At 62.8% G+C, this 25,317-nt stretch overlaps 1 protein-coding gene across 4 annotated transcripts in view; it reads left to right on the top strand.

The window, feature by feature from the left end:
- LINGO1 (leucine rich repeat and Ig domain containing 1) overlaps positions 1-23,279 on the top strand; it is a 51,698-nt gene extending 28,419 nt beyond the window's left edge. The window contains exons 1-2 of one of the 4 annotated variants that reach the window (XM_056128698.1): positions 5,438-5,458; positions 20,543-23,279. In XM_056128698.1, the coding sequence (XP_055984673.1) occupies positions 20,555-22,399 (1,845 nt within the window). In that variant the 5' untranslated portion in view covers positions 5,438-5,458; positions 20,543-20,554 and the 3' untranslated portion in view covers positions 22,400-23,279. Of the gene's footprint in view, positions 1-5,437; positions 5,459-5,853; positions 5,946-7,665; positions 7,819-20,542 lie in introns of those variants that run through there. The other 3 variants (XM_056128696.1, XM_056128694.1, XM_056128697.1) reach the window with 3 other exon arrangements.
- The last annotated feature ends 2,038 nt before the right edge of the window (positions 23,280-25,317 follow it).

Below are 25,317 nucleotides of genomic sequence, written 5' to 3'. Positions count from 1 at the left end.
GCGGCTGGGGGGCCTCAGCGGGGCCCACTTGCTCCCTGTTGGTTATTAAGGAGGTGCCTTTGCTCTTGCACACAACAACACGCTCTGTGGTGGCTCGGACCCTGTTGCTTCCCCGCCTGTGGAGAGGGGCCTGGTGCGTCCCAAGGGGCCGCGCCCGCCCGGGGACCCAGCTGTTAACCTAGAGTCTCAGGGTCGCCCTGCACACCTGGCACCTCCTCCGGCCGCCCCAGCCCTCCTCTGACACCCTGTCACCAACTTCCGGGGTTGGCCTGTGCACCTTCTCTTGCTGCCTCCCTGCATTGGGCTCTTACTCACCCTGTGGGCCCGGCACCGCCATCCCCACCTCCTGGCCATCTGCCCCGTGTCTGTGCTGCGGGCACCGCCCCCACGCCTGCCTTCCCCGAGCCCCTCACTGCTGAGCCCTGCACATGAGCCTGGAGCTCTCTGCAGACAGTGAGCTGGAGCGAGTGTGTTTGCTGAGGAAGTGGATGGCTGGAGTGGATGGGGGGTGGGGGGTGCGCCTCTCCTGACTCAGGCCCTCAGGAGCCCTGCCCCCGCCTCCAGGAAGCCCTGCCCTGCTCCTCCAGACCCTCCTGAGCTGGGCTGAGCCGTCCCTGCCCCAGGGCGCCGGGGCCTGGTGCTCCATCTGCAGCCCCAGAACTAAGCGGAGGGAGGAGGGTGAATGGACCAAGTGGCTCACCCTTTTGGCGTCTGTTTCCTCCGTGGCCCTGGGGTAGCCAGCAGTATTATCTTTACTGGGATCGGGGCAGGGGGTGGGGGATGCCTCATCAAAGCATCTCAGAGAGGCGCCTGGGATTGTTGGCCAACATCAGCCAGCATCCATGCGTGAGATGGGCAGAAAATGCATCTGACCCGAGTCGTGCTGAATGGAATTCTCTTAGTCACATCCTGGGCTGCACACACCGCTTGGCTTTGGTCTCCACTCTGTGTCACAGGCGTGACTTGGGGGCCTCCACGAGTCTACAGGGACTCATCAAACCCCCAGAGCCCCTGAGCTCAGGCCTCGGAAGGGGCAGGGGCGGGTGTCTGTGGGGCGTGGGGCCTCCCTGGGGACCTTGTGCCTCGTGCCTTACTCGGTGGAAGGTGCTTTGTAGACGGGGTGGGGTGCCATGGCGCCTGGGAAGGATTAATGCATCTGTCCCAGTGACTGCAAACGAAGGGCTCCCCGTAAGCCTGAGAGCCCCCTACCCTTCCTCTTTCCCCACACCTCTGAGGAACTGGCATGGTGCATTTACAGCAGACAGCTAGGGGCTGGTTCTGGAACCTCCTGTAACCACCCAGGAGACACTCCTTGGGGCTCCCTCTGCAGGTAGGGGGTTCCCCACAAGGGCACTGAGGTCACCTGTCTGCCCTGACCTATTGGCATCCCTGGGAGCGGGGGTGGTGGTTTTCTGCATTCACCAGGGTCAGCAAACACCCCACCCCCACCCACCCCCAGGGCTGGGGCATCTAGGCCTTGTTGGTGCTGGCACAGGCCTTCCAGGGGTGTGCTTTCCCAGAGAATGGACCCAGGAGGGCATTGCTGGGCCTGAACCCTCATGGCATGACCTTACTGATCCCCTACAGCACAGGGTCCCAGATGGATTTGGCCCAGTGCCCTCTTTTCAGAAGCAAAATCGCTGGGTACCCCTGGACATCTTCCTTCTTTGAAGCAAACAGAGAATGTCCCTCAGAGGCACCCGAGGATCATTCCACCGCTCCCTCCTCCCCAGATCATTCTAGCATTGCCCACTTTGGGAAACATTGGCCTAGAGCCCCACAGGCTGGCCACCAAGTTCTGAGCCACCTCTCACCCTGCCCGCACCATCTCCCAACCCACACCGTCTCAGTGTCGAGTCAGGCTGGGAGGTGGGCGTTTTCACTTGTGTGTCGGGGTGCTGGGGACGAACCCCGACAGTCACATGTGAGAGGCATGCAGTGTACTACAGAGCCACACACCCCGGCCCCAACGGAATCATCCTGCCTGTTTTACAAATGGAGTATGTACTCGTCATTCATTGCTTCTCAGCTCCGCCGAGCTCGTCCAGTGGTGTAAAAAAACTGCCAAGATTTCTGACCTCACAGTTTCTCCGAGTCAGGAATCCAGGTGAGGCTTCGCTGGGTGCTGTTGGTTGCAGAGCAAAGGCTTAACCAGAGGGTCAGCCTTCTCCTGGCGGGGGCCTGGCAAGGTTTTTCCAAGCCTTCCCTAGAGAACGGATTCAGAGGGGTGAAATGACCGTCCCGGGGTCTACACAGAGGTAAAAGGCTGGAACTGGGACCAGAACTCCTGGGCTTGGCTCCGAGGCTGCTCACCTCCTGGGCCTCGCACCCTGCCTTTGACTTAAGTTAATAACCGGCTCCGACTTCGGTGAATAAACAAGTCTTCTGTACAACAGAACTCCAGACAAACACTTAATGAATGGATTGGCTAATAGCACTGCCTGTTTGCACACATTAACCGGCGTTCCCTCTGACATGATCCATGGGGACAGTCTCGCCCAGGCTCTGGGGAGAAGCCACTCTGCCAGACCCAGCTTCTCAGGGAGCCAGGCGTGGTCCCTCAGACCCAGTGCTTTTCGCCTTGGCTTTTTGGTTCTGTTTGGGGAGGCGTTCCACAACCTGTTTCCAAAACTTGGGGAGCCTGGGGTTCCAGGCGAGGGACTGACGATGTGGTGCTGCTCAGATCCCGTGGCACTGGGGATTACCTGGGTCACAGGGGTGGTGTTTGGGGGCCTCCCAGGCCACCCCTGATGGTGCTTGTGCAGTGCCAGCGATCCAGACGGGGGCCAATAGCATGCAAGGCTTAACCCCTGTTCCATCTGTCTGGCCCTGTATTCTTAAAGAGGGCCAAGAAACAGCCAGGCTCCCCCAGAGGGACCTGGGTATTGTCAAACCCCTCCCCTGACTGGCCCCAGCCAGAACTGTGTGTGGCAGGTGGGCACCCTGCTTGGTGGGGCTGTGTCAGGTCCACGTCCAGCCAGAACCTCATCCCTATGCCAGGGCTTCTTCTCTGGACCCTCTGGACCTGCCCCCACCCCCACCCCCTTCTTAGTGCACTTCCCAATAGTGGAGGCTGCTGCCCACGTTGCTTCTGGAGAAGTTAATGTCAAGCGGCTGGAACATTTCTGATGGATGAAGGCGTGGGTGACCACGCCCTGGAGGAGGAGAAGTGAGAATGGAAGCTCCCCCCGCCCCACCCCCAGCCTGGCCCCTTCTCCTGGGGAGCCCACTAGTCCTTCCTGACTCACGGGTTCTAGTTGAGTTTCATTTGCACACCTTCCAGCACTGGGGCTCGGGGTTCTCTGCGGAAACTGGAGGACACCCAGATCCGCCCCTTTGGATCCAGCCTGTGGGGCTTCTGATTCTCAGAAGATGAGCCCCTGGCCCAGAGCATCCCCTTGTGAGAATGCTGGAAGGGACCCGAGGACAGAGGTCCCTGCAGAGAGGGGTCCTAGGGGAAAAGGAGGCAGAGAGCAGACACCTGGGTGATACAAGAACCAGAGACATACCTGCGTTTATCAAGCGCCTACTGTGTGCCGAGCAGCACCAACCAAGTGGGGCCTATCCAGTAGGTGCTGGTGAGAGCTTCACGCCATGGGTCCTCCTGATAGGCCCATGTCACAGAGGAGGAAACTGAGGCCCTGAGCAGTACAGAGGTCTCCGGGTCAGGGAGCAGAGGACCCATATAGGCACTCTCCCAGCCCCGGGAGAGGGAGAAGGGGACTGGATTGGATGAAGGAGTCTGAGACCCCAGGAAGCTGTTGGTGGTGGCACGGTGGGGAGAGGGGTGGGAGTGGAGGGACTTTCCATAGCCTGTTCCCACAGCTTCCGGGATGATTTAGCCCTGTCCCTGTGAGGCGTCTCTACCTGATGCAGGCTAGACTGGGGGTGATGTGGCACCTCTGGGTGCCAGCTGGTAGGTGGGAAAGGCTTTGATGGTGCACCAGGCCCTGGCCCTGGCCACCTCCTGCTGGGCCCTGCAGGTGCCCCAACTTCTCACTCCTCCACAGCAGCACCCGCGGGGGGCTCTGACCTATGGATTTTCTGCCACTTCCTGCTCCTCTTCACTCCAGCTGGAGACTCGAGGACTTCATTATACCAGCAGCCTGGGCGACCCCAGCATGGAGGGCAGGGAGAGCTGGTGGGACACACGGGCCTTCTGGAGGTGCCCCCAGGCCCCTGCCCTGCTCCTGGAGTTCATCCTCCTCGGGACACGGGGCTCCTTGAAAGCACACTCCCCTGGGGCTCATCCACTTCGGGGCGGGGGTACAGAGCCAGCTCGGAGTGTAACTGTTCGGGCTGCTGTTTGGTCTGGGCCATACTAGGCTGTGCTCAGGGCTTGCTCCTGGCTCTGTGCTCAGGGTTCACTCCTGGCAGGGCTCACTTTCTCCTGTACCATCTCTCTGACCCTGCGTTTAGAGGCAGTCCCACCCCATGCGTTGCTGGGAGGGGTTTGCCCAGGGAAAGGTCTTACCCCCCGCACCGAGGTCACAGAGCAAGTGGGTGAGAGCTGAGAACCAAATTGAGGGCGTTCAGGGGGGCACAGGGATCCATCTGCTCTAGCAGGAAACTGCAACTGTCTTCCCAGCGGCTCCCCACCCCGAGACCCTTGCACGGCCTCCACCTGCCTCCCGGCCCATGCTCTCCGTTTTCCTTGCTAATTAGAGGTCTCAGCAATGACTCCACCGTCCCAGCCATTTTAGAGCTGTCATTAATTTCAAGTGCCTTCAGAAATAATCATCGTGGTAAAACCTCACACTGCTGGGATGCAGGTGGGCAGGCAGGTGAGGCTGTGTGCCACCCTCCCTTGCCCCCACCCACCCCAGGGACCCACTGCCTCTTAGAGTGGGGGGAGAGGGGAGCCAGAGGCATCAGACACACACAGGTGGGACTTCAGAGCCCAGAGCTGCCTCCTGTGGGTTCTGAAGCTCCCTGTGTGACGATGCTAGGCAAGGTAACAGCCGTCCAGGGCCTCCGTTTTCCCATCTGTGCAATGGGGGCATCTTTAGCCCCTGCAGGCGAGATGAAGCGAGTAAGCGGGGCGCAGAGACCAGCTGACAGCGGGCCCAGTATGGCTCAGAGACCCGCACCCTCCTCCAGCCCCCCCCCCCCCGCAAACCCATGCCAACTTCTCCACCTCCTTCCCATTCACTGGGACCCGCAGATTTGTCATCCCGGAGCCAGGCTCCCGCGCCTACGGTCGAGACACGCAGCCTGAGCACAGACAGGGGCGGGGACCACGCCACGAAGGCCGGTTCCGTCGAGGGGGGAGGGAGAAGCGAGAGCGGAGTAGGAGTGGGTCCACTCTCGCAAGTTGGGTCCTGCCAAACCGTGGCAGCCAGGAAAGGGGCAAGCCGAGCAGGAGACTGAGGCTCGGAGGCGTCGCTGGGGGGACCTGGAACAGGGGGCAGCGGGCTCGCCCCCATTTCCCCGGCGAGACCACTGAGGCCGGGAGCAGGTGAGTCGGGGGCGGAGGCGCGGCGCCTGCGTCAGTCTCCGCACCAGGAATAGCCCCCGCCCCCGCCCCCGCCCCGCCGCGGGTCTGCGCGCCCGCCGGGCGCCTGGCGGAGCCTCCACGCAGGAGCGCGAGCGTCTATTCCTGTCGCGCTGGTGGGAGGCGGCAGCGCGGGGGGCGGGAGCGCACGCGGACTCGCAGCGGCGGGGCTGGGGGAGCGGCTGCGGCCGGGGGTCCAGGGCCGCGCCGCCCCGCGCCCCCACCCACCGGCGTTCCCCGCGCCACGCCTGGGCCCCCGGCGGGGTTACTCACGCTCCGGGCGCCCCTGCCGGCTTTATTAGCCCGGGCACCGCGGCCAGGCGCTCGCCCTCCCGCAGCTCGGGCTTCCTCCTCGGGGCACCGGGGCCGCCGGCGCCCAGCAGCCGCCCGGGCGAGGCGCGCCCAGGATGACGATGGACAGAGGCAGCGAGGACCAGAGCCGATTCTCCAGGTAGGGCGGCCCAGAGCGCGCCCGAGGGCGCCACGCACGAGCACCCTTGCTCCGCGTGGCCCCGCAGCGGAGGGTCCGGCCACTGCTGGCGCGCCGTGCGCGTGGGGCTGCACAGTGGACAGCAGAGTTGAGCGGTGGGTGGTGGGGGTCCGCTCGTGTTCCCGGGGGTCTAGCCGTGAAAGCCGGGCAGGCCCGCGGGATCTGGGGCTGTCGCAGACTCTTGAGACCTTGAGCTGGTGTTGGTTTTTTTTTTTTGAGCAGCTCCCCTAGCCCCCAGATGCCCTCTCTCCTGCCCCAGCCCCCCATGCTGCGCTGGGCCCGGGAGCAGGGACGCAGCCACTTGGCAGCCGCGGTGCGAGGGCCGGCCCGCTCCGTGCCCTGGGCATTGAGGTTTCTGGAATCTAGCTTAGGGGCACAGGCCGCCGCTCGCGCCTCCCCGGGTCTGGCCGTCCAGGGAGAGAAGGAGCGGGGCGGAGAGGCCCGGACTGACCCCGAGTGCGTGGCCTCGGCCCGGGGTCCCCTGCAGCGCCGGGGAGCCGGGCGGGAACCGGCTCCGATCGAGGCTCTGCGCTGCCCTCTGCCGAGCGCCGGCCGCAGCGCGGGCGGCCAGGGCGGGCGCAGGGCCCGGCTGCCCTCTGCTGGACGGGAAGCCGGGCTGGGCGGGGGCCGGGCTGCAAAGCCAGGCGCAAGACCTTGCTGGGGGTGTCCAGCCGCGGGGCTAGCGGCTCTGTCCTCTCTGTCCCCCCGGAGCTTCCCTCTCTTTCCCTACCTCCAGGACATCAGGAGGCCTCCCAACGGGATTCCCGGACGAGGCGCGGGGCGGGGGTCGCTAGCCTGACCCGTCCACGCTGCCCTCCAAACAACCCTGGCCGGGCCGATGGGGCCCTGGCCGTTCGCGTGCGTGTGTCCGTCGACGCGGCAGTGTGCAGTGACCCCTCCTCCCATTCCGTTCTCCCCGCGCGCATACGTGTGCGCGTATTCACATGCATGTGGCCACACGCGAGGCTGCGCGCACACTCCTAGGGGGGACCGCGGGCTGGACTCCCCGAGGCCACACCGCCCGGGACTCGCCGGGCACGACCCCCGACCCCCGCTCCGGACTCGGAGGGGTGCGGCCGTGCGCTGGACTGGACCCCCGGCGCCCTCCGGGTCTGTGTGGCCGCCTGCCGCGGCTCCGGGGTGGCGGTTGGCGCGCCCCGACCCCGGTGCGCCGAGGGGAGCCGCGTCCCCCTCCTCGCCGCCCCCACCTGGCCGGGGCGGCCGCGCCTCTCCTCCCCCGCCCCTCCTCCCTCCCGCCGCCCCTCCTCCCTCCCGCGCGCTCCGCGCCTCCCTCCCCGCGCCGCGGCAGAGCGCGGAGCCCGGGCGGGAGCCGGCGCGGGAGCCGGAGCGGGCGGCCGGCCAGGGCGCGGCGGGGCGGCGGGTCCAGATCGCGGTCCGGGGGCGCGCGGAGTGCCAGCGCCGCTCCGGCCCCTCTCCCGGCGCGGGCCGCCAACAGCATGCGCGGCCGCTGCCCGCCGGCTCCGGCCCCGGCCCCGGCCCCGCGGCGGAGCGTGCCCGGCCTCGACCCCCGCCCCAGCGGCAGAGGCGGCGGCGGCGGCCCCCGGCCGGCCCGGGGCGCACAGCCAGGCTCGCGGGGTCCGCGCCGCGCGTCCTGAGCGCGCCCGGCGCGGCCGGCCGCGGCTCCCGCCTCCCCCGCCGGCCGCTGCCCGGCGCCGGCCCGCGCGCGCGGGGCTCACGGACGGCCGGCGGCCCCGCGAGGGCGCGGACGGGCGGCGGAGGTGGGCACGGAGGGGGCTGGGCCGGGGCCGAGGCCGCGGGGAGACATGCGATGGGCGGCCGGGGCGAGCGGACGGACGGCGCGCCCGAGATGCAGGTGAGCCCCGCGGCCGCGGCCCACCCGGAGCCCCCGGGCCCTCTCCCCTTAGGGGGTCAGAGGCCCGAGCCCCTCCAGCCTCGGAACCGAAGCGGCTTCCCTCCCGATTCCTCTCACCCGGCAGATTCCGGGGTGACCAGCTGCGCCCCTCGGCGCCTTGCAGGGACCCCCACCCGCTTCCCGGTCCGGCCCGTCCCCTTTCCGCCTCCCATTCTGGGCACGGGCGCCCTGTAGGAGGAGCCCCGGCCCAGCGCGGGCGGCTGCTGCGCTCGTGCCCCCCGGAGTGGCCACCACCCTCCCGCCCCAGCCCCGCGCCCCGGCCCGGTTGCGGCGCCGGGGACCAGATCCACAGGCTCCGGCCCGGGGCTCCCCTCCCCCGCCCCGCCGGGAGCTGCCCTGTCCGGCTCCTGCCCAGCGCGGGGGGAGGGAGGGAAGACTCCAGGGTGTGAGGGTGGGGAGGACCCCCGGAACCCCTAAGGGCCGCCCCTTTGTTTCCAGCACCGGCTTCGGCTTCCCACCTCCTCCTGCCCCACTTTTCATTCTGAGGCAGAACCGGTGGGAGGTGGGAGCCCGACTGGGAGACTGGGAGGCGAGGAGGGAGCCTCTGGCTCTGCCCCCCCACCCCCCAGGGAGGCTCCCGCTTCCTGTTCCCCAAGGCACCGCCCGCCCCCAGCAGTGTCCCTCTAGGTGGCCCAGAGCCTGGAGGGGTGTGGCGGGTGGGGGCAGCCCTTGTGGGTCCCCTTCAGCTCTTGGTGCTGGGCCAGCAGAGTCTCTTCTTTGTTCTCCAGGTTCTGGGGTCGGGCAGGGGTGGAGGGTGGAGGGATAGTACATGAGTTGTGGGTTAAGCACCATCTGGGCAAGCCCCTTCCCTGCCAGTACCGCCCTCCCTCAATTCCCTGCCTTGTTGGGGCAGCCTGCGGGGGTGTGCCCCCCACCCCCCACTCACTCAGATCAGCCCTGCCCATCACTGCCCAGCACCCCTGCGGGCATTGCCTCCTGTGCCCCAAGCAGTGGCCAAGACACCCAACCCTCTTCCCTTCCCTTCCTTCCCTTCCGCAGGCATCCCGAGCCCCCTCACTCCCACCGAGGCACGTTGGAGGGAAGAGGGGCCAATGGCTCCCAGGCCCTTTGTCCTTATGGGGGCTGGGGTTCAGCCCTCACCCCTCACTAACAGGAATGAGGGTCTGAAGCTGGGGCTGTTGATCTGTTGCCCCCAGTCCCAGCTTCCCTGCTTCTTGCCGGCAGCCGGAGAGAGAGGGGAGGGTCCTTGGGAACTCAGACAGAGGCACCCACTGTCTGTCCTGGAGAGGGGCTGCTTCACGGGGGTTCTGTACCCCCCTCAGAGCACCTCTTCTCTGAATGCCCTCCGACCAATTCAAGTATGAATTGGGCTTTGGGCAGGAGTCTCAGTACCTGTACCAGAGCGGGTCCCAAATCCAGGCAGCCAGTTTTGTGGGGAGCAGGGCAGGTGTGGGCTTATGCCAGGTACTGTGTGAATGAGGGGCGGGGGAGCCCTTCTTGGGAAGGAAAGTGGCCAGCCCCTCCGTCCCAGCCTCTGATCCCATCTGGACATAGCTACCTGCTACTCAGAAGTCCAGTGCTGAGAGACACCCCCCCCCCCCCCAATGGTGAGCAAGGGCGGTGGTTGAGCATAAAGCCAGATGGACGCCCAGTTCCAGGGACAGCACATCAAGTGGGCACCCTGAAGGGGGGGTGCCCAGTATTCTGGAGGATGGTGCCAAGGGACTGGGCATAGGAGCAGGGTCAGGTCTTTCGGAGGCAAGGTGGAATGCCAGGTAGGGGGCTGAGGGGGTCAGCAGGGCTTCGGAGGGGCCAAGGAGCTCCGAGGCAGGTGGGGACTATGTGAGTCTGGACCTGGTTTGCTGGCTGGGGTGCCTTCGTCCATCGCTCCTTTTCTCTCTGTAAAAGGATGGTAGCCCAGCCCAGCCCCCTGCATGGTTTCCCACTGCTGCTCTCTGTTATATTCCTACGTGCCCCTCTGTGAAACCCGCTCCCATTCCCTGGCTTGGTCCCCACCCATATCCGATGTCTCTTCACAGCCCCTCCTCCAGGAAGCCTCCCTGACAGCCCCCAGGCCAAACCTCCTCCTGGTCCCACAACAGAGAAACACACCAGTTTGCTCCTAACATTGGACCTTGCTATTCACTGAAGTGCCGCCTGATTGGCTCCAGGCGAGGCCCTCCCAGAGCTTTCTCATTCACCCCTGCCTGGTCCTGGGCTCAGGGGCTAACCTGGAGGCAGGAAGGGCGGCTGCTGGCCAGGTATCCCTGGAGGGGTCGTTCCTCAGAATACAGAGGCCAGGCCAGGGCGCACGTTGCACACGCAGGTGGTGGTGTGTTCTTTGGGGTGAGTGGTCCATATCCAACAGCAAGAGTGAGCCTTTGAGGTGGATCTAGAGGAAGGGTCAGCATGGATACGGAAAGACCCAGAATGGCATTCCAGAGACGGGGTGTGGATGGGCACGTGCTTTTCCGAGGGCGTCATTTAAGGACTCTTGCCGCCAATATTGTGGATGACGTTGAGTGAATCTATGGCCCAGTGGTAGGTTCCTCTGTGAGCTCCGCCTTATTGTGTGTATGTTAACCGACTGGTACAGAGTAGGTGCTCAGGAAATGCTCGCTGCCCACGAGTGCTAGCCGGCATATTCAGGCTGGCCATGAAAGGCGGCACAGAGACTGCATTTTATAGCTAAGAAAACCAAGAGCTAGAGAGGTGGCATGCCTCGCCCACGTCCCCCGGCATACAGGCCCGGGGCTGGGTCTGTGCTACCTTCTTGGCCTGGGACTCTTGCTTTCTGCTCCTGGCCTGTCAATGAAAAAAATTCACGCGTTTACTATTGATCACTAGATTATGAGCACTGTCATCTGAGCACTAGCACTAGGTCTAAGAACAATGTATGTCTTTCCCTAAAAGCTTTTCCTCACCCCTTTCCCTTGACATCTTTCTCTGAGACAACCACCACCCTGAACCATCTATTTCCCATCCTCTTTCCTTCTTTAAAAAATGAAATATTTTAGGGCCTGGAGTAATTGTATAGCGAGTGGAATATTTGCTTTGCATGCTACTGACCTGGGTTCAATCCCCAGCATCCCATATGGTCCTGAGCACTGCCAGAAGTCATTCTTGAGTGCAGAGCCAGGAGTAAGTCCTGGGCATCACTAGGAGTGACCCAAAATCCAAAAAGTCTCAATATGTCTGCTGTGGTTTAGCTTATTGTTTTGAATGCAAATAGAATGACAATGTTCTTTATAAACACACACGAAGCCGTAGGCAGTTCTTATGAATGTGGTATTTCCCGCTTCAGCATCATTCTCAAGCTTCATTCTCTACTGTTGTCATAGTAGATATAGTTCATTTATTTCCACCGATGCATCTTGTTCTGTTGCCTGAACATCGGAGAGTGGCTGCCTGCTTTTCGGTTCCGACGTGCGTGGGCCCGCTCCCTCCCGTCTCGTACAAGAAGCCCTGCCCCCTGAGCCTCCCGGCTCTGTCTCTCCTGGGACAGTGTCCCAAGTATCTCCGGGCACACCACTGGCAGCAGAAGTGTTGGGCTGTGAGACCTGTTTCTGTCCAGGAAAGGTGCCTGGACAGTGTTTTCCAGATGGACTAGTTTATGTGGTCCCTGCAAGGTGAATGTGCCTATCACTCCCACCCTTGTCTTCTTTTCATATTGTCAAAAAAAGTTTTGTTTGCTTAATTTTTTTTTGCTGATCGGGTGTGTGAAATAGTTTGGCCTTGATTTGTGATTCTGGATTTCAGGGTTTCTGATGTTTTCAGTTGAGCTTGAGATAGGCAGCAGTCGGTGGCTAACAAGCTCACTAAGGGGTCTTTCCTCTGTACCTCAGTTTCCCCAGTTGTGGGCCCTGAGCTCAGAGATGGGCAAGAGCAGTTGGTAAGGACTCATCTAAGAGGTAGAATTGAAAGAGGAGCAAGGGGACCACGAGGCCTTGCACAGCTGGAGCTGAAGGAACCCCAGGGGCTCTGTTGGCCCCCAGGTTGGGAAGGGGTGGCCCCAGATTGGGAGGTGGGGAGAGTCTTTGCGTCCTTGTTTTCATAATACACAGACCCCTGGAAAGCTCGTTTTCTGTTATTTTTTGGTTGGGGGCCGTGCCCAGCAGTGCTCAGGGCTAACTCCTGACTCTGAGCTCAGGAATCACTCCTGGGGGGCGCGGGAGACCATATGGGGTCCCAGTGATCAAACCTGGGTCGGCCACGTGCAAGGCAAGCATCCTGCCCATCATGCCATGTTTCCCGCCGTGAGAACCCCATCTCTAAACCCTGGCACCCGGCTCAAGGCTGGGCACCGATGAGTACTGTTAAAAGAGCCGGGGACTCAACACTGGAGGAAGGAAACCGATGTTTGTTCTTCGTTCATTTCCACCTCACTGGGGCCAGGGGGCTAGCGGAATAATTACTGCTGTTCCGTGAGCCCTCCAACTTCTGCCCACATGGTGAGTGAAGAGTCGCTGGGCAAGGTGGCAATACAAGCCGTTTCCATGCGTTGTCCCGCCCACGCAAAACTCCCATGCACAATCTCCTGCCACACAAGGCTCCTCCCATGCGCAAGCCCCTCCCACACAAGGCCCCTCCCATGCGCGAGCCCCTCCCACACAAGGCCCCTCCCATGCGCGAGCCCCTCCCACACAAGGCCCCTCCCATGCGCGAGCCCCTCCCACACAAGGCCCCTCCCATGCGCGAGCCCCTCCCACACAAGGCCCCTCCCATGCGCGAGCCCCTCCCACACAAGGCCCCTCCCATGCGCGAGCCCCTCCCACACAAGGCCCCTCCCATGCGCGAGCCCCTCCCACACAAGGCCCCTCCCATGCGCGAGCCCCTCCCACACAAGGCCCCTCCCATGCGCGAGCCCCTCCCACACAAGGCCCCTCCCATGCGCGAGCCCCTCCCACACAAGGCCCCTCCCATGCGCGAGCCCCTCCCACACAAGGCCCCTCCCATGCGCGAGCCCCTCCCACACAAGGCCCCTCCCATGCGCGAGCCCCTCCCACACAAGGCCCCTCCCATGCGCGAGCCCCTCCCACACAAGGCCCCTCCCATGCGCGAGCCCCTCCCACACAAGGCCCCTCCCATGCGCGAGCCCCTCCCACACAAGGCCCCTCCCATGCGCGAGCCCCTCCCACACAAGGCCCCTCCCATGCGCGAGCCCCTCCCACACAAGGCCCCTCCCATGCGCGAGCCCCTCCCACACAAGGCCCCTCCCATGCGCGAGCCCCTCCCACACAAGGCCCCTCCCATGCGCAAGCCCCTCCCACACAAGGCCCCTCCCATGCGCGAGCCCCTCCCACACAAGGCCCCTCCCATGCGCGAGCCCCTCCCACACAAGGCCCCTCCCATGCGCGAGTCCCTCCCACACAAGGCCCCTCCCATGCGCGAGCCCCTCCCACACAAGGCCCCTCCCATGCGCGAGCCCCTCCCACACAAGGCCCCTCCCATGCGCGAGTCCCTCCCACACAAGGCCCCTCCCATGCGCAAGCCCCTCCCACACAAGGCCCCTCCCATGCGCAAGCCCCTCCCACACAAGGCCCCTCCCATGCGCAAGCCCCTCCCATGCGAAGCCCCTCCCACACAAGGCCCCTCCCATGCGCAAGCCCCTCCCATGCGCAAGCCCCTCCCACACAAGGCTCCTCCCATGCGCAGGCCCCTCCCACACAAGGCTCCACCCATGCGCAAGCCCCTCCCACACAAGGCCCCTCCTATGCGCAAGCCCCTCCCACACGAAGCTCTTCTCATGCATAAACCCCTCCCAACAAGGCTCCTCCCATGCACATGCCCCTCCCACAGAAGGCTCCGCCCATGTGCAAGCCCCTCTCACACAAGGTTCTCATCATGCACCAGCCCCTCCCACACAAGGCTCAGCCCAAACGCATGCCCCTCCCACAGAAGGCTCCTCCCATATATGAGCCCCTCCCACAGAAGGCTCCTCCCATGTATGAGTCCCTTCCTGCAGGGGTTGTGCTGCCTGGTACCGGCTCATTTATCCTGAGTGCTCCCTCTGCCAGCCTGGTGCTCCAGCGATTCCACGCCGCTTCTCCCTCCCGGGCCTGGGCCCCTGGAGCTGGTTAGAGACGAGCCACGGGGCTGGCAGAATAATTATGCCTATTTCATGTGACACCCAAATTGATTGCCACCAGGGTGACATTACCAGGGCATTGTTCCTCGGCTCCAACCTCTTATTATATGTTATTAGGGTGTGTGGTGTGTGTGTGTTTTTCTATTTTTTCCCATTTCGGGGAATTAATCTCTCTCTGCCACCTCCTCTGCTTCCCTCTGCAGAGAGCCTGCTGGTGGCTCCAGGCACGGGTGTGGGCTGGCCAGCAGGCTTCCTCCACCGAGCCAGCACGCAGCTCGGGGCTGTGGGTCCCTGGGGGCGTGGGGGGGTCAGCCCTCCCTGGCTCCTTGCTTGGACACAAGGTTGGGTGTCTTACAACTAAGGAGGGTAGCTATGATACGTGTGCATCCCAGCAGAGGCTCTTCCAGCAGCGTCCCTGATCCCAGGACCCCACTTGCTTCCTCCTGGTGCCAGGCTGCTCACTCATCTGCCACTGGGATCCGTTATCACAACCCCTTTGATTCCTCCCCTGAGTGGATGGGCCTCCCTCTGACCCCCCTCACGGATCTTGGTTCTCTCTGGGCTGCGCAGAATCCACTGCCCACTGTTTCGGCAACCCCCTAAGGTTGGCAGCGGTACTGCTGTTCCACAAACCCGGGCTTCCCGTGAGGGGGCAGTTGGATGACGGATGATGGCTTCTGAACAGAGCCCAGTGTCTGGGTGTGTTTCCCTCGATGCTGAGCTTGGTACCAGGTTGAAAAACGGGCTTTGGCAAGACGTTGGCCCCGATTTAACTGGGGAGAGAGGGCTTTGAACTGCCAGAGCCGGCAACTGTATTTATAGTTTGCTTGTCCGTGTTATAAATAATTCTCTGGACCTTGGTTTATGATATGGCAGGGGGTGGGGTGTGGGTGGGGACATAGGGGAGATATTTTTACATCTTTTTCTCCTTTTTGAGGCAGAAATAACCCAAACCTTCATCAGTCCGTGACCCACCTTGAGTCAGGCAGCCACACTGCCCTGTCCTGGCCCTGGGGACAGCAGGTGACCACAGCTGGGGTGCTTGGGAACCTCAGAGGCATCTCTTTCTGCAGGGCCTTGGTTTCCCCCATGTCTGGGGCAGTCTGTAGGGTTACCATGCCTCTGGCCACCTAGGGCAGGATGGCTCACTACCCGGAGGGAGTCTCAGTTTCCTCATCTGTGAAGTGGGGTTACAGGGAGTGGGTAAGGCTGGTGGTCTGCCCCCCTCCATGTGACTGTCCTTTCTCTTCTTGACCTTCCTGACCTGACCCCCAAGAAAGCCTCTTGCCCCTTGGGCCTGCCTCAGAGATGCTCTGAGACAGAGGGGTCTGGGTGTCCCGGGACAAAAGGTGTCTGGATGCCCTGGGATAGGGACCTGGGCACCCTGGAACAGGGGGGTCTGGATGCTCCTGAATCAAGAGGTCTGGATGCCTGGGACAGAGGAGTCTGGTCGCCCCTGGATTGAAGGGTCTGGACGCCCCAGGGTCTGAGAGCCTCGGGCCTGCCATCCCCCCCACACACACACTGCTGGGCAGCGGTCAGCCTCCCTTGCTGGGCCTCTGATCGTAGGGTGGGGACGGCTACTGCTTCCGGAGTGAAAAGGAAGCATGTCACCTTCAGATTTAGACTGCATTTGCTGGGTGACCTTGAGCAGGTCACAGAGCCCCTTGGCGCCCTTGAGCCACTGATGGAAGCTTCTGGTGCTTCCATGTTCTCCACCTGCAGAAAGCAGCTACATGCAGCCGCCTCCTCCAAGGGTGTGATGGGCGCAGGGGTCGGCGCAGGGGGTGCCCACCCCAGCACCCCAGACTTGGTTTCCGAGTCTTGTTGGTGTCCCATGTATGAGGTCCCCAAATCCCACACTGTCCCCCACCTCTCTCCCTGCCCCCTGCTCCCCTGTGGCCCCAGGACAGGGCATGCTTCCAGGCTTCTGAACCCTAAGCTGCCCCCCAGGCAGCAGAGCTGAGGGATGGCAGCTGGGGAGGGGCCCCCAGAGCCCAGCAAAGTGAGGGAGGAGGGACAGTGGGGGCTGTCTGGCTCCTGTACAGGGGCCCCTGACCTGGGGGTGCAGGCCCAGAGGCATTCTCTGTCCTCCAGGTCCTGAGTGGGCATCTCAGAGACCTGGAGAGGTGGGAATTGGGGTCCAGGACTTGGGACCCCTTTGAGCCCCCAGGCCAGCACATCGTGTTTACCTACCTCTCCTCCGTTCCAGGACAGGTCAAGTCGGGGGCTGCCACTTAGGCAGCAGGGAAGCCCCCCAAAGCCTGACCCTTTCCACCTCCCCAGGGCCATTTCTTGACCTCCCAGCTAGAACTCAAAGAAAGGGGTCTTGCGGGCCCTTCCCATGGGGCACAGTCGCAGAGACCCCAGCCCAGCTGCCTCTGGCTGTGGGGTTCCCCCACCTGGGCCTAGCCCAGCTCCTGCCACTGACCCCACCCCTTTGCTCCCTGTTCAGAGCCTTTCAAATTGCTCTGACAATTAAAATTCATAATGGATCCCGCAAATGGCCTGGGCAGCAGGCTGTCGGGAAGGCTGGAGGCTTCTGAGTGAGCTGTGCAGTGTGGGGAGGGTAGGGGTGCTCCCCCTCAGGACTAGGGGTCTGGCGGCTGCCCTACAAATAGGCAGATAACCCCACTGGGTCGAGCAGTGCCCCAGCTCCGTGTGACCCAGTGAGCACTGTGGGGAGAGGGTAGGGTTTGCCAGTGAGCCACAGAAACGGGGTACACTGACCCCACCACACACACATACCCACACACACATACACAGCATGCACCAGCATGCACACACACAGCAGGCTCCACACAGATGCACCCTCATACATGCACCCCCACACACACACACACGTACACACACACACAGGAGACCCTACCACACACACACACACATGCATCCACACACAGCACCTCCACACACACATGCATGCACACGCCACATATACACATGCACATATGACACACAATAGGCCAGTACCACAGATATGCCCCCCCACACACATAGTAGGCCCCACCACACTTATAGATACACACACATACTACACATAATTACACCACACACACACTCACATATAGCAGGCCTCACCACACACATTGCAGACAGACAGACCCCATGCCACACACACCACAAACATATGCAGACACATAGCAGTTGCCACCTGTGTACACATATGTATGTGAGCACACACATGTGGACACATGCCCAGCCAACCCGCTGACGCCACACATGCACACACCCCGGGGGCCCGGCCCCTCTGCCAGGACCCAGAGTGGGAGGAAAATAAAGGATTCTACATGAAAAGGACATGACCTCAATTTTCCTGCAGGTTGATTTTTCTCTCCCCGCGGGGGGCGACTGCAGGAGGGAGGGGGAGAAGCAGGCAGGGGCGGGGATGGCCCAGGATGGGGACGGAGCTGCCCGGCCATGGTGCCTGCTGACAGGCTTCTCTCCTGAGCCGGGCTGCAGGCCCCAGCTCTCAAGGTCTCCTGTCCTGACCTGTGCCCTCCCGGGAAGCAGCCCCTCTGCATGTGCCCTGCCGGTTAGCACCAGCACCCCGTTAGCAGCTGACTGTGAGCCTTTGTCAGCCGTCCACACCTCCATAGTGGGGGTTACCCTGCACAGCCAGGAGAAGGGCCAGGAGCTGGAAACAGTCAGGGGTCCCAGACCTCTCACCTGCCCACCACTATGGCAGTGCCCCTACTTGGCTTAATGGAAATGTGTTTATACCCCAGCCCTTGCTCAGGAGACACTCCATCCTCTCCCTGTCAGAGAGCCTAGAGCACTGTCTCGTGGGTCCCCTGGAGCCCCTCAGCCTGCAGAAGGAAGAAGCTGCAGGACTCTAGCCGGGAAAGATGGTCAATGTGCCTGCAGAGAAGGACCAAGAGGGCGATCCCTTTTTCCTGAGGACTGAGAAGGGCTGTGGGGCCACAGACCCTCAAGGGAATTCTGAGGGCCCAGTGGGGTCTCCAGGTATGGCGCAGGTGGCCAATGCTGTGGGAGAAAGGCCCAGGCAGGGCAATCATCCCATTTTCTAGAACTTTCTAGAGCTTTCTAGTGCTTTCTAGATGCGTCTCTCTCCTCCCTCCACCCTTGCCATGTAGCTGTGGCACCTGCTGGGCAGGTGGACTTGCTGCTCACGCGTTTCTTTCATGGGCTGAATCCAAAGGCTTCATGCTCTGGGGCTGAAGACCAAGAAGAAACTGTGGGGACAGGGTGTGTCACCAGGACTTCCCACCTTGCCTTAGTGAGGTAGCTCGAGACCCTCCCTTTCTGATGAAGCAAACCCACCTCACGTCTGGGGGCAAAAGACTGCCTGTCTCTTTCAGTAACCCCTCGACCCCCCCTTTCGGGTCACAGATCTGTGACTCTGCACCCCTCCCCCCCATCTCTGTCTCCCACTGCAGACCCAGTCTCCAATGCACAGGGTGTCAGCACAGGATGAACCCTGGGGACCCCAAGGCCCTGGGCACGGCACATCCAGGCTGGGATGGCGTGTCTGCATGTGCCGGGGATCCCTGTGTCCCTGAGGAGTGCTGAGTGGGAAACCATGAAATATTGATACCGCGAACCTAAAATAACCCAGCCTTCACCCGCCTTCCCTCTATGCCGCCGCCGGCCTCAGAGTCAGGATTCCGGGAGAGGCCTCTGGGCAGCCGTGATGGGGGCCAGGGTGCGGGAGGGCACGGGTTCCAACAGCCAGGACAAAGCTTTGTTGGGCTTGGGGGTCCAGGTGCCTCCCTCCCCCCGTGCCCCTGCCCTGGGTGCCATGCCGGCAGTGTCTGTGCAGGAGACGGTCCACAGAAGGCCACGGCGGGACAGGCAAGTGGGCAGGCACCGCTGCACTCTGCAGCCTCCTAATACACCAGCATCTTGGGGGTCCTGTGTGCTGACCGCCCAGCCCCTCCGTGGCCACCCGCCCTGCAGGCTGGAGCTCAGCTCCATTCCCTCTCCAGGCCTGGCCCGATTACTTATTGATCGCCTGTCAGGATGTTTGCTTTCTGGGGGCTGCTGGAGCATGGGTGACTCTGGAAAATGGCCTGGGGGGGACTGGGGGAGGCTGGGCCATGACAGAGACTGGAAAGAGGATGGGCAGGGCTGGGGTGAGGGTGGACAGAGCTCGTGGGGAGAGCAGATTCCAATCAGGTCAGCCTTCCAGTTATTCAGCCCTGCCTGAGGGTTGAGGGCAGAGACCCCGGGAGCACTGAAAGTGACTGGCATCCCTGGGACCCGAAGAGTGACCCTAGGGACCAGCTGGCTCAGCCTCTGGAGTTCAAGGGTGTCTTGGGTCCCTGGCCAGTCTCCTGAAGGGAGGGGGCAGATGGAGCAGGAAGAGCAACTGGTCGGGGGACGTAACCTCTGAACTCCGGCCCCAGTGCCCCGACTCTTCTCCTGTCTCATTTCCACTGTCACCGCCACCCTAGGCCATCGCCGCTCCCAGCTTCAGTGCCCCACAGGGACGAATGCCCCAGGCTGCTGGGCTGGCCCCGACCCCCAACCGGCAGCCGCACAGAAGTGGGTTCCAGAGTGGGGAAGGCAGGCAGGAATGCAGAGCCCAGCATCAGTCATCAGGGGAAGATGGGGTTCCCTCAGGCAGGGAGGGGAACTCCAGGGGGCAGAGGCTTAGGATCCGGTGGACAGAAGTGTGCCCTGTACCCCGCCCCCAACTCAGCAGCCTGTGTGGGTCATCTTGGGAATCTGAGGAAGGGGAGAATGGGAGCGACCCCCGGGGGGCATCAGGGCTGGGGTCCCCCCTCCGCTGCTTTATTCCTGCGACTCAGACTTGTGCACACCAGCAGGAGCTGCTGCTTTGATGATCACTGGGGACATGCAGGCCTGCTGGGCTGCAGCTGCGGGTGTGAGCGGGGCGGGGGGACCCTGCCCCTGGGAAAGCTCTGGTGGAACCGAGAGGGCATCCCTGAGAAGGCATCCCCCAGCAGCCTCCCAAGCCCTCCCCAGGCGGGATGGGTGCGCCCAGAAAACTCTCTTTTTGCAGGGGACTCACCTGGCAATGCTTAGAGGCTGCTCCTGGCTCTGCACTCAGGAATCACTCCTGGTGGTGCTCAGGGGACCATAGGGGATGCCGGGGATCGAACCCAGGCCGGCCGGGTGCGTGGCGAGCACCCTCCCTCGCTCTGACCCCTGAGAAGCTCACCCGCTGATCCCCTTGGCCCCGTCTCAGTCCCTAGGGCCAGTCCCGCAGGGTCAGCTTCATCGCCAGTGAGCCCCAGGGGAAGCCGAGGCTCGGATGTGTGCAGGGTGGGGTGTCGGATGCACACTGGGACTCAGCCTTTCTGGTCAAGCTGTGAAGAAGGTGGCCAAGGCTGGGTGCCCATACCGGGCCCCTCTGAGGTGCCGCTGCCCTTACCAGGAGCCTCGTCCATCCCGGGGACACTGGCGTCTCGCTCGGGAGGGGCAGGGGCAGGGAAGAAGTAGTGCAGGGGAGGAGGAGAGGCCGAGTTCAAGACGGCACTGTGGGGGTCCCTGGCACGCAGCATGGTCAAGTCCAAGTCCTTGCTTGCTGCTCTGTGGGCGACAGGGACAGCCCGGCAGGGCAGGGCCCGGGTGCAGCGCCCGCCGACCTCCCTCTCACCGGCCCCCCGTCCTGTGCTTGGTCCCCTGCAGGTGAGCGAGAGGATGCTGGCGGGGGGCGCGAGGAGCATGCCCAGCCCCCTCCTGGCCTGCTGGCAGCCCATCCTCCTGCTGGTGCTGGGCTCTGTGCTGTCGGGCTCGGCCACCGGCTGCCCGCCCCGCTGCGAGTGCTCGGCGCAGGACCGGGCGGTGCTCTGCCACCGGAAGCGCTTCGTGGCCGTGCCCGAGGGCATCCCCACCGAGACGCGCCTGCTGGACCTGGGCAAGAACCGCATCAAGACCCTCAACCAGGACGAGTTCGCCAACTTCCCGCTCCTGGAGGAGCTGGAGCTCAATGAGAACATCGTGAGCGCCGTGGAGCCCGGCGCCTTCAACAACCTCTTCAACCTGCGGACGCTGGGGCTGCGGAGCAACCGCCTCAAGCTCATCCCCCTGGGCGTCTTCACCGGCCTCAGCAACCTGACCAGGCTGGACATCAGCGAGAACAAGATCGTCATCCTGCTGGACTACATGTTCCAGGACCTGTACAACCTCAAGTCGCTGGAGGTGGGGGACAACGACCTGGTCTACATCTCCCACCGCGCCTTCAGCGGCCTCAACAGCCTGGAGCAGCTGACGCTGGAGAAGTGCAACCTCACCTCCATCCCCACCGAGGCGCTGTCCCACCTGCACGGCCTCATCGTGCTCCGGCTGCGCCACCTGAACATCAACGCCATCCGGGACTACTCCTTCAAGAGGCTGTACCGGCTCAAGGTCCTGGAGATCTCCCACTGGCCCTACCTGGACACCATGACCGCCAACTGCCTCTACGGCCTCAACCTGACGTCCCTGTCCATCACCCACTGCAACCTGACGGCCGTGCCCTACCTGGCCGTGCGCCACCTGGTCTACCTGCGCTTCCTCAACCTCTCCTACAACCCCATCGGCACCATCGAGGGCTCCATGCTGCACGAACTGCTGCGGCTGCAGGAGATCCAGCTGGTGGGCGGGCAGCTGGCCGTGGTGGAGCCCTACGCCTTCCGCGGCCTCAACTACCTGCGGGTGCTCAACGTCTCGGGCAACCAGCTGACCACGCTGGAGGAGTCGGCCTTCCACTCGGTGGGTAACCTGGAGACGCTCATCCTGGACTCCAACCCGCTGGCCTGCGACTGCCGCCTCCTGTGGGTCTTCCGGCGCCGCTGGCGGCTCAACTTCAACCGGCAGCAGCCCACCTGCGCCACGCCCGAGTTCGTGCAGGGCAAGGAGTTCAAGGACTTCCCCGACGTGCTCCTGCCCAACTACTTCACCTGCCGCCGCGCCCGCATCCGGGACCGCAAGGCCCAGCAGGTGTTCGTGGACGAAGGCCACACCGTGCAGTTCGTGTGCCGGGCGGACGGTGACCCGCCGCCCGCCATCCTCTGGCTGTCGCCCCGCAAGCACCTGGTGTCGGCCAAGAGCAACGGGCGCCTCACCGTCTTCCCCGACGGCACGCTGGAGGTGCGCTACGCGCAGGTGCAGGACAACGGCACGTACCTGTGCATCGCGGCCAACGCGGGCGGCAACGACTCCATGCCAGCCCACCTGCACGTCCGCAGCTACTCGCCCGACTGGCCGCACCAGCCCAACAAGACCTTCGCCTTCATCTCCAACCAGCCGGGCGAGGGGGAGGCCAACAGCACCCGCGCCACCGTGCCTTTCCCCTTCGACATCAAGACCCTCATCATCGCCACCACCATGGGCTTCATCTCCTTCCTGGGCGTCGTCCTCTTCTGCCTGGTGCTGCTGTTCCTCTGGAGCCGGGGCAAAGGCAACACCAAGCACAACATCGAGATCGAGTACGTGCCCCGCAAGTCAGACGCGGGCATCAGCTCCGCCGACGCCCCCCGGAAGTTCAACATGAAGATGATCTGAGCACCGGGTGGGCAGGGGTCCCGGAGCGGGGGCGGCCGCGGGGGCCTGGCTGCCCTCTGCCCGCCCCGGGGTCCCTCCCAGCACCCCTCCGCCGACTCCTGTCCTCCCGTCTCCCCCCACACGCCATCCCCTGCGGCCCTCCCACCGGCCCCCATCACCTCTTTCTACCAGGACCTCAGAAGGTCGGGCCTGGGGACCCCCGCGGCACGGGGAGCGTGCGCTGGCAGGCTGGAGTTGGAAGCCGACGCAGCGGCACACGGCACAGTCAATAATTCAATTAAAAAAAGTTACGAACTTCCTCTGTAACTTGGGTTTCAATAATTATGGATTTTTATGAAAACTTGAAATAATAAAAAGAGAAAAAAAACTATTTCCTATAGCTAGTCGGAATGCAAACTGTTGACGTCCTGATTGCTCCAGGGCTTTCTTCCAGCTCAGTTTCTTGTTCTTCTCCTCCTCCTCCTCCTCCTCCTCTTCCTCCTTTCTCTTCTCTTCCCCTGTGGGGGAGGGGTCACTCAGGAAAACAGGAAAGGAGCTCCGCCTCCCCTCCCCTGCGCACCTCCCCCCTGCTAGGGCAGCTGGCTGTTTGCAGGGAGCCGGGGAGGCCACAGGGCTTCCAGGAGGGAGGGGGCAGGCCAAGGTGTGGCTGAGACTGGACAGGGGCTGGTGGCCTCGGGAGGGCGGTCAGTGGAGAGAGCGGGTCCCCGGCAGGCCGAGCTCTGCTGCTGACCTACTGTGTGGCCCCCGTGTCCACGTCTGTCCCGGAGACGCTGCTGCCTCCCGGCCTACCTCACAGGGCTGTTGTGAGGGACTGACGAGATGATGTATGTGAAACACTTTGTAACCTGTAAAGCGCTGTGCACATGTGTGGGAGACTGTGCTCATTATGGTCATTATTCTTCACTGCAGGGGTGGGGCTCTGGGTGGGGGGCAGGCCGGGGGACTGGCCCGAGGGACCTCTCTTACAGGCGCGTGGCATGGGCTGTGGCTACTGTCACTGGCTGGGCAGAGGACTCTGGACTCTCGGAGGTCCCCATGTGAGACACCTGCCAGCTCAGCCCTGGATGTCCCTTGCAGATGTCCCTGCAGCTTTGGCCTGTCCCTGTCCCAGGACTGGGGCGCCAGCTCCCTCCAGGCCCTTCCACGGCCTTTGTCCATTCCCCTCTGCTGTCTCTGGGCAGGTGGAGGCAGTGCAGGGGATGCCCAGGTCATCACCCCAACCCTGCTCCCGTCACCCCCCACCCCTACTCCCCTGCTCCTTCCTGAGCCTCTCCTGGCCTTGGAGCTGGGCTCCCGCTGTGTATGGCCTGGCCAGGTACCATGATGGCCCCCCCCATACTGCCATTCGCACCAAGTCCAATCCCTGCCCCCCGCCCCCGGAAGTGATGGGGCAGGACAGTTGTGGGAAGCACCAAGGTGACCCCATAACTCCCAAATTCACAGCCCTGGGAAGAAGCCGGGACAGGTGCTCGGCCAGCAAACCATACACTCACCCATCTCGGTGAGGGCAGCCTTGGCATCCTGTCTCTCCCCAGGTCTCTGCCCCATGGATTGCACCCGAGGGTGACTCTGCCACCCGCTATTCCCCGCCGAGGAGGAGGCTGGCACGCACAAGCACAGACTTAGCCAAAATTGCCGTAGATTCCGGCATGCAGCTTCCCACCAGCTCCTCGGGGGCACCCGCAGCCTCAGGCAGCACCCACCTGTCCATCTGCCCCACAGCCTAACTTCCGGTGTCCCATCCAAGTAGGACTGTCTCCGGGCAGAGAGAGCCCCAAGCCCTCTGGATTATGGTTTTAGACCCCCAAAGAACAGGCACCTCTCCCCATCAGACTCTGGGATCTGGGGGGGGCAGATATTGATGGTCCTGGGGACCCAGCTAGCCCCTAGCCAGGGATCGTCCGAGATTTGGGGTCAGGTGGGAGTTTTGAGTTCCTGTTCAAGCACTGCTTGCTGCCATATTTGCCCTGCTGCTCCTCTCCACTAATGGGTGCTCGGGAAGCCCTGCGGCCAGGAGTCGTGTCCTGCTCAGGCAGATGCCCAGATTGAAGCCTGATCATGTGGCAGTCTGCAGTCCACAATGTCGTGTGGCAGGACCAGGGCCTGGGAGACCAGCCGGCCCAAGCCTCACCTCTGCCTGACAGCTGCCCAGAATCAAGCCCCGGTACCCCCTGCTAGCAGGAGGCCATGATCAGGCATGTGAGAGGCACGGTGAGGAGTCTGGGAGTGTGTGTTGCCTGTACATCAGAGGCCAGTGGGGTCATGTGAGGCTCCAGGAACCTGCCCGCCTTCTGGGACAGAGACCCGTGCTCTGGGCCCTCAGCCCACGAGGTTGTGGCATAACTCCAGGGTACGTGGTGATGCACCTCATTTATTCGGGGGGTGGGGAGGAAACTGAACCCCCGAGAAAGTTCAAGCCTTGAAGATGTTGAGGTGGTTTTCAGAGGAGTGGGATTTCAGGACTGTGTATGTCCAGCAAGCCTGGGGGTCGGACAGAGGTGGGGCTGAGGATCAGGCTGCCTGAGTTTTATTACTGCTCCTTCCTGCATAGTGTTTTGTTTTTATTTCTGCTTTTGTTTGGGGGCTTCCACTTACAGAAGCAGACAATGCACTCTGCTCTCATGTCAAGGAACCTTGGAAAGGTCTCTCATTTAGGGAGGAAACTTCGTTTGTTGCTTTTTGGGTCACTCTCAGCAATGCACAGGGGTTACTCCTGGCTCTGCACTTAGGAATTTCTCCTGGCGGTGCTCGAGGGACCCTATGGGATGCTGGGAATAGAACCTGGGTCTGTCGCGTGCAGGGCAAATGCCCTACCCGCTGTGCTATCGCTCCAGCCCCTAGGGAGGAATCTTTGGAAAGCCAGGTTGGAGGGGCTGCTTTCTGGTGTCTCAGTGCTCCGATGGGGAGAGAGAGGGCGT

This window comes from Sorex fumeus, unplaced genomic scaffold (assembly GCF_029834395.1).
Source record: "Sorex fumeus unplaced genomic scaffold, SorFum_2.1 ptg000067l, whole genome shotgun sequence".
In the NCBI taxonomy this organism is placed as follows: domain Eukaryota; kingdom Metazoa; phylum Chordata; class Mammalia; order Eulipotyphla; family Soricidae; genus Sorex; species Sorex fumeus.
Note: the sequence above shows the minus strand (reverse complement) of the source record. Positions and strands in the feature narration are given on the sequence as shown.